Source organism: Drosophila takahashii, chromosome 3L, assembly GCF_030179915.1.
Source record: "Drosophila takahashii strain IR98-3 E-12201 chromosome 3L, DtakHiC1v2, whole genome shotgun sequence".
In the NCBI taxonomy this organism is placed as follows: Eukaryota; Metazoa; Arthropoda; class Insecta; order Diptera; family Drosophilidae; genus Drosophila; species Drosophila takahashii.
This window is the reverse complement of record NC_091680.1, coordinates 33,384,686-33,397,995: the sequence shown is the minus strand read 5'-3', so window position 1 is coordinate 33,397,995 and position 13,310 is coordinate 33,384,686. Positions and strand designations below refer to the sequence as shown.

The 13,310-nt window shown below is 36.0% G+C and overlaps 1 protein-coding gene across 2 annotated transcripts in view; it reads left to right on the top strand.

The window, feature by feature from the left end:
- Snap25 (Synaptosomal-associated protein 25kDa) overlaps nucleotides 1-13,310 on the top strand; it is a 510,490-nt gene that overhangs the window by 152,637 nt on the left and 344,543 nt on the right. The window contains exon 4 of one of the 2 annotated variants that reach the window (XM_044392594.2): nucleotides 4,407-4,455. The exons of the other annotated variant lie outside the window; for it this stretch is intronic. Coding sequence (XP_044248529.1) covers nucleotides 4,407-4,455 — 49 coding nt within the window. The remainder of the gene's footprint in view (nucleotides 1-4,406; nucleotides 4,456-13,310) is intronic. 2 annotated transcript variants of the gene reach the window in all.

Sequence of the window (13,310 nt, the reverse complement as noted above, 5' to 3'; positions counted from 1 at the left end):
CATAGAATTGAGAGCAACAATTTCTGAAAATATAACAAATGAACTTATTTTTGCATCCATTTGATTTAAAAATGTTCTTGACTTAAGCACAAAGTCAACTTTAAAATATAACGAAATGAACTTAATGTCGGATTTTTAGCTAACACCATTTCGTTCTGATATTGAGAACATTCAACACGAAATGAGAACATTTGTGCTTACCCGGTTTTTAAGAACGAATGTTCATGATTTGAGTGCAATGTTCTTGTTTTTTTTTCTCTGTGTAGTTTCCGAGATCTCAGCGTTCATACAGGCAGACAGACGGCCATGGCTAGATCGACTCGGCTAGTGATCCTGATCAAGAATATATATAGTTTATAGGGTCGGAAACACTTCCTTCTACCTGTTACATACTTTTGCACGAATCTAATATACCCTTTTACTCTACGAGTAACAGGTATAAAAAGGCCTTTCTATTTTTAAGAACATTTTCAACTCAGATGAGAACGTCAAAATTTTCTCTGTGTACGAATTCATCTGAACTCAAATTTACAACTTCGCGGATTCGTGTCAAACTCAAAGGAGCATTTGGCAAGGATGAACAACTCACCAGAGCTCATGACGTTGCCAACAAAATTAAATCACTCTGAGCCGAACACTGAAAAAATACTTGGACTTCATTGGGATCATGAATCAGACCAGTTCTGTTTCATCGTAATGTTTAAAGGAGTGCAGAACAACGTAGCTGAAGCAAAATCACCTCCAACAAAGAGACAAGTTCTGTCCATGATAATGTCCATATTTGACACCTTCGGATCTATAGCACCTTTTTGTAATAAAAGCAAAATCATAATTCAAGAATTATGGCGCGTAAATACAGTGTGGGATGAGGTTATTTCCGAGAGCCTTCACACCGTGTGGATTACTTGGTACGACCAACTGCAGAAGGTAAAGGTCGTAAGGATTCACATATGCTATCATAATAATTGGATTCCCGGAAATGGATTCTCGGAACAAAAAATCCCGCAGACGCTGCCACACGCATGTCCTCAAAGGCAGATCCAAGCGTCTGGATTGAGGGACCTCAGTTTTCATATCTCGACAGCTCCGAGTGGCCGTCACCACCTGAAGATATCAAATCTCACGACCATGACAACGAATTACGTCCAACATTTGTATTTGTTGCTACTCCGGACATGAGACTCGATATGATAGGCAAATTCAGTAAATACGAGAAAATTTTGCAAGTCTATTCTTGGGTTCGCCGTGCCATCGAGCTGTTCAAAAATAAATCTTTAAAAGGTCTACAGTACTAACAGCTGAAGAAATTTGTAGTTCTGAAAAACTATTATGCAAAACAGTCCAACTCGCTTGCTTCTACCAAGAAGTAACTCAGTTAAAGAATGGTCAACCCATAACCAATTCCAGTCCCATATGGAATCTTTCGCCCGATCTGGATGACGACGGGGTACTTCGTTTAGCAGGTTGCGTTGATAAGGCTACTTGCGTTGGTCCTATGCACTATGGGTAAAAATCCCAATTTTGGTGCATAAGCCTATTTATTTTCATAATTTATTTTAATGAATGGACCATACTAATCGATTCTTGACATCTTCATCTGAAGAAAACCGCCTTCCAAAAATTTTTGGTGGCAAATCTGTAGTTTTGCCACTGCAATAAAGTTGCCTGATAGAGAGACCTACACACAAAAAAAAAACTTGGTAAAATCAACTGTAATAATTGTCAAACAGGCCCCAACCAGCAAAATTGTCAATTCTACTAAGTAAATAGTCATTTCACAACAACAAAATACACACAATTAGCAAAGACACAAACCCAAAGCAAAAACAAAATACACGTAACTATTTTAATAGTTACGTAACTATCTTTGTTGGTCAATTTTACCAAGCAAAATTTTTTGTGTGTAGCAATGTCGGAAAATTGAGAGAAAAATTAGCTTACTTTGCTTGTTAATTGTGTGGTGTGAAAGAAGACTTTCATAAATCTGAAAATGGAAATTCCTTGCAAAGGTATTTGTTAATGTAAATTAGCTTAAATGTTTGCTTTTATGTGTCTTGTTGTCCAACTGTGAACTGTCTTATATGTGTATCTTTATAGATTTGAGCTAGCGATTGTGTTTGTGGAGTATAACTACTTAATGGCACAGAGTTGCACAGAAGTAAAAACGAGGAATTAACCACAAAAGTGTCCTTGTTGCCATACAATTAACCATTTTTGCTCCTTTTTGGTAAACTTGCGTTTATCTAGCCACATATGCGTTCACCATGTATAGGACTAATTACTTTTGGTTCCCTATGAAGCCACATCATAATTGAAAAATACATTGTTCCTGTTGACTCCTTAGCAGAAAGTGCATCAGAACCTTTGTTTCTGAATCGACACTAATAAGGAAGTAAAAAATTAATTTTAAAAAATCCAAAACAATTCACAAAAACTTGGTGAGTGGCTTATAAATTTAGGACATAAGGTATCTTTGGGTCAAAAAAGCATTGTAGAAGAAAATATTTTTATTTAATTTATAAACGGTGTTCACAAATAAGATTTTTAAATTTTGCTGTGACTTTCAAACTTTGAATGATCCCACCTTCTCTTGTGGTTACGTTAGATTACATTTTCAAAAAGAATCATTCAGAAGAGACTTGTAACTATTTGATTCCTAAAAGAGTAACAAAATTGGTTGACCACACTTAAAGATATATCCCAAAGGACGTAGAAAAATGAAGATTTTCTAAAATTAAAGATACCGGAAATACCAGAGCTGATGGAGTATAGGCGTAGTAGCAAATTATGCTTAGAAAAGCCGTATTTATCGAAATAAAATGGTTACAAGCCTGTTGGCATGTGTAATTTTTAACAATTACTTAATAAAAAAGAAATGTTAGCTACTATTACGGGGACAAATTTAAAAAAAAATAACAAAATTTAAAATTTTGTTTAATTTCAACTAATGTACAAAACAAATTTCAATATAATATCTTTTAAACTTGATTTTTTGCACCAAAAACGGGATATTTACCCATAGTGCTATGATAAAACATTCTATTATATTACCCAAAACCCATAAACTGACTTTACTGATCGCCCAGCATCATTATGAACTGTGTGAACACCGAAACGTGGATACCATGATCTGTTCCATTAGATTGGTACATTTTGGAAACCATCTAATCGCCGTTTAGCTAAAACCATTAAGACTAACTGTCAGTTATGCAAAAACTTATCCGCAATGCCAAGGCCCCTTGTTGGGACAGTTGCCTATGGACAGAGTTGCAGCCTGTGTCAGACCCTTTACTTATATAAGGTTGGATTATCTTGGTCCCCTGTTGGTAGCTATTGGCAGGCGACGTCAAAAAGGTGGATAGCGTTATTCATCTGTATGACGACAAGAGCTATACACCTCGAATTGCCTAAGGATTTGTCATCGGATGCCGCCATTATGTGTCTCAAGAACTTTTGTTGCCGAAGAGAAATACCAAAAAGAATTAGAAGTGATCAAGGAACGAACTTCGTCGGTGTCGGCAAACAGCAATGGATTAAGGTGGTGGATGCGGCTGCAATGGAGAGTGGTCGCTGTGGTATTGAGTGGGTATTTAATACGCCAGGCAATCCTGCTGCTGGTGGCCATGTACAAACACCGGTAGTTGACGAAAACGTTTGCCTGAAGAAGCAATGGCGTATCCGGCAGCAGTTAATGCATATATTTAGGAAACGATGGATCCAGGAGTACTTGCAGACTCTAACCCGACGCACTAAGTGGTTCAACCGTGTGGAGCCAATACGGATCGGAGACTTGGTCCCTTTATTATTATAATTTTTCTTCTAAGTTAAGTCAAGATGAATTCAAATCTTTGAATACGTAGTCTCCTCATAAAAATTATTTTGTGTTCTAATTTAAGCCTTTAAAAAACAGATAATAAACCGCATGCCGAACGTCGCATGCACGTACTGCAATTGTCAAGCTGAAAATAATTTGCGTTCTTATTGTCTTGATCGGCCACAGAAGTCAACACTTCTACTCTGGGTTACAACTCCTTTAAATTTAACAATAATCGGACGACTATATTTTATTGTCGCCATAAGAAAATTATTGTCAAAACTATGCGAAATTTAACATTTTGTAATTTGTTATTTACAAAATTGAACTTTTGAACCTCTCTAACTTTTAGACTAGTTCATACAGCTCGAAACACGATGGTAACCCTTAATGGCAATCAGGTTTTTATTATATTTTTGCAACACGCAATGAAAAATGGTAATTCGTTGGTGACTGGTTTTTCAGAGAATTCCCATATTTAGCTTTTAACCTACATAATTCGTAAATCTTACATATATAAACAATAATAACACATAAATTTATACTTATACACTTTTAAAAATTATTTACATTTCAATTTGCTGCACATCAGAGCAAGGAAGCAGGGATACGTACACTTGTAGCCCTTGATGATCAAGGAGGTGAGTCCAGAACTAACAGAACAATATCACAGTTTTTTACATACAAATGCATTTTACTGAAAATTATACTTACTTATACATATATTTGACATTGTAAGCAAAAACAAATATTTTCGTCTGCTTCCAGCGGTATATCATTGGGCTGTTAGGTAAGGCTTGTAAAACTAACTATTCTTAGCCAGGGATACGATTTAGCGGCTTCTTGAGATCTTTAAAATTAAAAACAGTCCACAGGTTTAACATTGTATCGTAGTCTCAAAAAAATTAAACCTTTAATGAACAACAAATTAAGCTTTTCAAAACAACGGTCGCGTACAGCAGAACAACATGATACCTGATCTCTGATGGATTTCTTACGATAGTTTAGCTGAACGCACATGATCAAGAATCTTTTTCTACCTTTTCTTGATACATTGCTTCTGGCACGTATCAGTAGTCCAATTATCAAAACTAAGAAACATACCCTAATTTGAGGTATTCAATTGCGTTGCAAACGTTTGAGAAGTGTAAAAGTGTAAGCAGTTCCAACAATAGCCCAGCCTATGTATACAAATCTGTTGCACTTGTGTAAAAATAGGGGGCTCATAATGGGTAGAAATTTAAACTAAAATATTAAAAAAAAACTGAAAAGTTTAGAATGAATTCATGATAATGACTTTGACAGCTAAGAAACAAATTTGAATTTTATATGCAAAAAAAAAAAATTGTCTTCTATAAATCAAAATAATTGAAGAATAATTTCCATGGACGATATTCCCTCTAGAAAGCGTACCAGGGAGGTCGAAACTAAGCGATGGTTAGAGAAGGAAGTTAATAAAGTCCTTGACTATATGTTGGAGCAATAAAATGTTGACGTAAGAGCTTACTCTGCAAGCTGAGTTTTAAGTATAGCTAATATGTAAGCCTATAATAACCAACGGCCCAGATTTACTACAAGAAGAGGCTACAAAAATGGACGCCACTGGGAACAGTCTCCGTTTTCAAGTCCGTACTTTGAAGTTGGCTTGGCGAAAGGCAGACTTTTGTAAGTCAATAGCAACAGGAATAGAGGAGGCAGATTCCGGGGCAACTATTGAGGGTATCATTTCATATTTTCAAAGTTATTTTAAACTATCTAAAATACTTTCGCAGCAAAAATCTTTCTGGAAAAAGATCTGGACGTAGTGGTACACGAATCGCAAAACTATGAGGGGAGCAATATTTAGATTCGTGAAGAGAAAGTTAATATAGATATCGCTTCGGTTCGGGCCTTTCGAAGGTAAATCTAAATGAAGACAAAAAAACTGCAATAGCGGAACTTCAAGAAATGGACTCCAAAAAATTGAAATCTAGGCAGGATACGCTTGCTCTGGAAAGGGAGAAGTGTTTGTGAAGCACGGAACTAGAAAACCGGAAACTGGAATTAGATGAAAAGCGCTTGGACAACGATATGAAAAAGCTTAAAATGGAACTAGAACACAAGGAGCGAATGTTGAAGATAGAGCTCACTTCAATCAAAAAAACAACGAAACGAAAATTTCTCTAAAAAAATGACAGGCGGAAAAGGGCATAGGTGAACAAGCTTGGGAAAACTGCCCCAGGCGATATTGCAAAATTTTAGATGGGGATTGGTAGATAGGAACTTAATGGATAAGAATTCCAATTTTCAAATATTTTGATCCGTTGGTTTACGAGTAATCTGCCGCAACTTAAGAACATATCACCTAATGTATCTTCCCTTCGGTGGTTCTTGAGAAAATTTTTTTGATGCCAATAATTTTTGTGTTATCCTTCAAGAATGTCAGCCAATCGTTGGGTTTTTACCATTCGTATAACCTAACAAAAATTGCGATTAAAATTTTGAAAAAATTGGTTCAAGATCTTGCAAGTCTGACAACACCGCCAATTTTTTGCAGTTTGTGTGTCCTATAACCATCTACTTCATAAAAAATATTCATAATTTTTCGAGTGATTATGTGATTCTAAAGAAATCGCGGTCCAATGAGGATTATTTAATTTGCGATCCTTTTGGTACCCTTGTTATTGCGCGAATTTCTTAACAATTTGTTTAGCATGCTCCGCATACTAATGCTTTCAATTTACCATGGCACCGAAAGGATCGCAAAATAAATAATCCTCTTTGGACCGCGATTTCTTTAGAATCACATAATAAAAGTATGTGTTGGTCATCCAAATCAATTACAAGCAAATACATCACATAATTAAAGTATTTGTTGGTCATCCATGCTCAAAGGATATCTTATGAAATCTCTGTCAATGGAGGGCCCCTATTAAATCAATTACAAGCAAATACATGACAAACTTTATAATTCTGACCTTTTTTCACCCATAATATTTAAAACTTTACTCGTTGATAATAATTCTGGCCTTAAAACTAACTATTTACAAGCCAAATATATTTTATTGACTCTATTCCTATCCTTCTAGAAATAAATTCTTCAGTTTTTTGTTTGTTTAACACTGTTGCACCACTCGAAAAATTATGAATATTTTATATGAAGTAGATGGTTATAGGACGCATAAACTGTACAAAATTGGCGGTGTTGTCAGACTTGGAAAGTCTTGAACCATTTTTTTCGAAACTTTAAGCTTATAAGAATGGTACAAATCCAAAGATTGGCTGACTTTTCCCAGGCTTGTTCACCTATGCCCTTTCGTGTTCAACATTTTGCAGGGACCGTAACAGTTATAAGTTTTACTTTAAAAGTCATCGATTAATCGTTATTCACCACCTTATATTTATAAGTCAAGAAGTAACTGTTATTTCAGACTTTTAAAATAAATGTCAGAGAATAAGAGTTATTTTCTGACTAAAAAAATAAAAGTCTTCCATAACTTTTATTCATGAATTTTATAATAAAAGTCTAAAAAGAATTGTTATGGTGCGACTGAAACACAAAAAGTCCAAAATATCTCTTACTGATGACGTCACAAAATCTCATCTGTTGAAATTCGGTTGGAATTTGTACTTATGTTGTTATGGTGCAATTTGTATTTACCTAAAGACATGAATTCTTTAATACAACGACACCGCGAATTCTTTAGAGAAAGAGGAACAAATATTGACCATCCTAAAATTTTGTAGTTTTTTTTTCTTAACCAATGAGACACAATGAGACCGCGAATTCTTAAGTGCAAGAAGTAAAGTAACGGTACCGCGCTGGACCTTGGATCCACGCCGCTAAAGGGCAATGAGGTCGAACGGTAAAGCCGTGGACTTTGAACCGGCGCAAAGAGGATGTACCGTGAATTAACAGGACATCTTGGACCTTGGACCCAAAGCGTGCCGTGTTCAAAGGGAACTAACGGGACACACTTGGACGTTGGACCCTAGCGAGCCGTGTGCAGAAAGGGAAATAGCGGGACCCCGCCGCAGCCTATAAGGAGGCACGGGACGTGTCGGTCGGAAGACGCGACGCTGGCAGCCGGATTACAGGACAGACTACCAAGATACGCGAGCGGAAGTACAAGTGCAACAAGTGAACCAGATATCAAGAATACAAGTGCTAGGATTTAATCGAGTGCGTGGCCGTGAGAGTACCGTGGAAACCGAGTGCTCAACGCCCAGATCAAGATACCAGAATCAAGACGCTAGGCCAAGGCTGAGACTGAAACGGTGAGATCTGCAGGACACAAGGATTGAAGTGGAGACGAGTGCAGGACAGGAGCAGAGTCGAGAGAAGGATGAGCTACCGGCAAGGTGAGCGCGGATCAAGAGTTTGGGCCAGGCTTCGAGGTTACGGTGAACTGACGATAAGGCTGAATCCTGAGTCCAAGCTGGACGTCCAATTTTCGATGACTTTTCCCAACATTTGCGGCCGTATATCGGCAATAACACGGCGAATGTTGTTTTCCAAATGGTCAAGCGTTTGTGGCTTTTCCCCATAGACCAATGACTTTACATAGCCCCACAGAAAGTAGTCTAGCGGTGTTAAATCACAAGATCTTTGAGGACAATTTACAGGTCCAAAACGTGAAATTAGGCGGTCACCAAACGTGTCTTTCAATAAATCGATTGTAGCACGAGCTGTGTGACATGTTGCGCCGTCTTGTTGGAACCAGAGCTCCTGGACATCATGGCTGTTCAATTCAGGAATGAAAAAGTTAGTAATCATGGCTCGATGGCGGATGGACTCTTTCGGGTCTTCCTCAATGCTACGCTCTACAGTAGCAATAGCTTCTTCTGTACGCACCGTGCGGCGTCTCTGGGGATGCGAGTTATCAATAAGAGTAAACGTGGTGCGAAAACGTTCCATGGTTAATCGAATTAACTGCTCTGATGGACGATTTTGTCGACGATAAAATGGACGTAGTGCGCGATACGTATTCCGCACTGAACCATTACTTTCGAAATTAAATTGCACTATTTGCAAGCTTTGTTCAGGCGTGAGTCTATTCATGATGAATTGCCAAACCAAACTGAGAATAAATCACTTGACAGCTGTTAAATCGGTCGCCATCTTGAGCAGTGATGCCAACTTAAAGTTCTGTACCTCTAAAAAAAACCGGGTGGAACTGGAGAGACGCCACAAGTAGCACAAAGGGATACGAGAGCAACGACGCCGAGAAAAGCACGGAGTGAATCTTGAGCCGAGGAAGGCAAGTGCCGACCAGGCGACCCGCAACAGCCAGCTGACGAAGAAACCAATTCCAATTTGTCCCAATCGGATATCACTGCATTTTCTTGGGTCACGGGCAGTTACGCAATACAAATTTGGTGGGACGAACACACAATATCTCTGAGCTAGTCGCGGCGTTTACGTAGCGATCCAACAGTTGAAAACAGTTGAAAGTCGCAAAATGGCAGTAAAAACTCGTTCCGTGAATAGTGCTAACGTCCCACCATCACCGACACCAAATATTGTAGAGATTTTTCATACGGAATGATGAGCCGAATCGATACAAAACTGTAGCTAGTTGCAAGTCTGTAGGATATTGCACTTTGGTTCCAGTCGATTGAAATATTTGGTCGTTTCTAATTAGATCCAACAACATTAAAAACTGATCTTTGGACACCCATAACCTTTGCTTAAAACGTTCATTACTAAAAGAGCTCAGAATGTTATCTCGCCAATCTTGGGATTTTTTAATCCGAAAAATGTCTCCTTGGCGAAACGACTAAATAATAGCCTATTGACAATAGGTTAGAGTTATGGGGTTAATGACAACCCTGTTCTTTTTGTGGGCAAAAGTGAGGTAGGGTCTATATATTTTGTATTTATTTTATATCGTTGAAGGTCCATCCCTAGTAAAATAAACAACACAAACAACAAACACCAGATGTCATTACTCGATATTTGGAGCTAAACCAGTGGAAACACTTTTTTGGAGTAATCGGGTTAATGGCTCACTCGATAGGTTACAACACATGGTGTGATTAGACTATAAGAGTCATATCTTAACTAAGGGTCTTCATTATTTCATCAATTTCTTCATCCACTTGATCTCTCGGACTAGCATCTATAATGGTTTAAATTTATTTACGCCAATAATTTATATCTCTTTTACCTATAATCCATTTAAGCATTACGTCCTTTATTTTTATTTTTAACTAGCAGGGTCTGTAGCCCGCAGCTTCGCCTGCGGAAATTAAAATTGAAAATTAAGCATTGCTTTATCTTTGGTACTTATTTTAAAAATTCCTAATTTTTATTCTATAAACCGAGAAAAGATTTTATCAGAACTTTTTCCCATGATATCCGTAAAAACAAAAATATTTTGTCCTTTGAAAACTACTTAAAAAAACATGTGTCTTTTTTAAATCTTTTTAAAATTATTATGGATTGTTTGCATAAGTTAACAGATGGACAAAACAGAAACAAACAGATTCCTTTTTCGACACAAATCCTTACACTAATTTCATTCAAAACATTAGTATTTTGTCCAAAACATATTATTTAAATATAGAATGTCATACTGCGTTGAGCATGTAATTAAATTCCCAATCCATTGCCATTAAAGCCTAGGAACATTATTTGAAAAAAAATTTTTTAAGAAAAAAATAGATAGGATACGAGTTTGATTAAATTTACATGTTAAAAATATTAAACTCTTTTGCAATTTCTGAGAGTTTTGACTATTGCTGTCCCGCTCTTACCCAGATAAATTGATGCATTTTTTTGTATGAATTAAGAGTGCAAAAATATAAATTTTTAAAGCAGTACTTTATCGAAAACAAAGCCAAAAACTGCCAAAATATGGATTATCACGCCGCGTTAAGTATGTAATTCAATTCCAAATCGATTAGCGATTAACTCTGGAAAAAAACTTGTATTCTTAAAAAAAATTGCTAAAAGTTTTACATAGCTCTCCAACAACCAATATAATAATTTTGATTAAGATTTAAAAAATTTGAGGGAATATTTATAATTTAAGTTCGCCTTGAAATGTTACAACCGCTTCAAAATGTGATGGGATGTTTATCCTTCGACAGTTAAAAATTAAAAAAAAAAATTAATGTCTCCAATTCTTATTTTAAAAAAATGAATGCCAGAGATAGGATAATTTTAGGCTTATTTTTATTTCATCGGTCCCTTAAAACAAATCCTGTTGATATTGGCCTTGCTACCTCGTTCTACATTTTCTATTTCTATTTTTTGTTTTTTAAAGGTGCAATTTTTAAACTATTTATTTAAACTATTACAAACCAAATACTCTTGGCGAATTTGCTACCGGGGGGTTTTTGGAAGGTATCCACAGTAGACAACTATTATAAGGGAAATAAATATGCGGAGCAATATTTTGCTTTATGTATTTGACTAATTTAGGAAAAGACATCAAGAAAGGCAATTCCAAATTACTGCATTTTACCATTGATATTTTGTTTCAGTATTTTTGTTTTCACATTAATTTTTTACCTTGATTAGAATTATATTAATAATAGGGAAGGCCGGTGGGCGGGGAAGCCGTGAATCAAATTGTTTAAACATTTGAATTTGTTTAAACAATATGAGCACGTGTAATAAAGAGCAAGAGAATCAATTGGTTTGAATATTTAATGTTCTTTTAATATTATCAATGCGATTTGAATTTTAGTTCACAAAAATCGGTTACAAAATGTCTTATGTAAGTATGTTGTGGAAATGTAAATGAACTATTCTTTAAGCAAAAGGATATCAGTATTGTCTTGAATTTGAATTTGATCGAATTTCAATTCCTTAGTCAGCTGCAATGCACACACACAAACGTACACACGCATATACATATGTATCTAATGGCTGTGTGTGTAAAATGCGCATTTTTTGAATATATTTATTTTGTGCGTGTGTGTGTACATAGCAGAGCAAAGCATTTTTTTTTTTTTGTTTTATACAAATCCAAAGTTTGTCGATAACTCAACATTTGAAAACTAATAAATAGTTTGCTTATCGGGCTTTTGCATTTTAAAAAACAAAAGCAATTTTAAGGAAAATTTCGACTGTAAAATTCAGCTTAATGGGATTTCTGTAAGGTCTTCAGATATATTAAAATTTAACGTTTACTTAGGATTTGCGATATAATCGATTTTTTTGGCTGTGGTATTTTCATTTTCCCCCTGCGCGGTCACACTTAAATTACGACAGCAGGACATACATATGCACATACATACATGCGCCAGCAGAACATACATACAAACATATGGGGACGCGTGACGTCACATTATGTTAGCCAAATTTTAAAATATTGGGGACTTGGTTAAGGATGCTGAATCTCCAAGAAATTTAAATGCAGTTATATGCTGGTATGCCATAAGATTATGAACATCACATTTTTAAACCATTTTAACAACATTTATAACAGAGAAATGGCAAAGGAAGAATTAAAAAAAAACAAATCGATTTTTGGGGCACTTTGGGGTCGTTTTTTGTTTAAGTCTCTACGTCACATTCAGCGCTTAATTATTTCCGAATTAATTGGATTTTTTTTAGATTTTTAGGTCAATCCGTCCTGGGTGGAATTTGCTACTGACCGTTATTTTAATCAAGACAAATATTGATATAGATGACAGAAAATTACAAATCCCTATTTTCATTTCCAGCTCTATATTATTAAACGAATACTTTATGCAATATAAAAATTTAAAAGATGGCTTTCTATTGAACGTCAATTCCTTGCGTCAATATTTTAAAATATAGGGCGTTCACAATTCTCGTCTGGTAAACTTACAAATTTGACACTTTTGCAACGCAATTGAATACCTTTATAATAACAATGAATTTGGTGAAACTTTTTATAATTGTTCTGCCAATTCTTAATTTGTTGTATTTATATAACAATGAATTCGGTGAATCACTAGTGCAACCGTTTTGCTGCAGACAAAGAACTTGTAAAATTTGTTTGCAGCAATTCGCAGCAATCAACTTGCTACAAATTATTTGAATCGTGTGTTCCTAGCTTTAGTCTCAGCGGATTGAGTAAAAAAAACAAGAGAGAACGCTATAGTCGGGTGCCCCGACTATAAGTTACCCGTTACTCATCTAAAGGGAGTGCGAGGGAGATGGAGATATAAAACTATGATCGGACATAACTTTTTAACAAGTGGTCCGATTTGAAAACATATTTGAAAACATATATTGTGTTCGCGCAAAAGTATGTAACAGTATATATATTCTTGATCAGGGTCTGTCCGTCCGTATGGACACTGAGATCTCGGAAACTACAAAAGCTAGAAGGCTGAGATTTTTCACACATATTCTTGGGCTTCCTACACATCGAAAGTTTATTTCAGCCGAGAGCCACGCCCCCTCTAACGCCCACAATCGCCTACTAACGATTTTTAAATGTGTCTGGCGCCCACACCTTTAAAGATTTCCGAGAAGTATATATGCAATTTTGTTGTATCTATTTATACCTATCAAAAGAAGACATTCATTTAA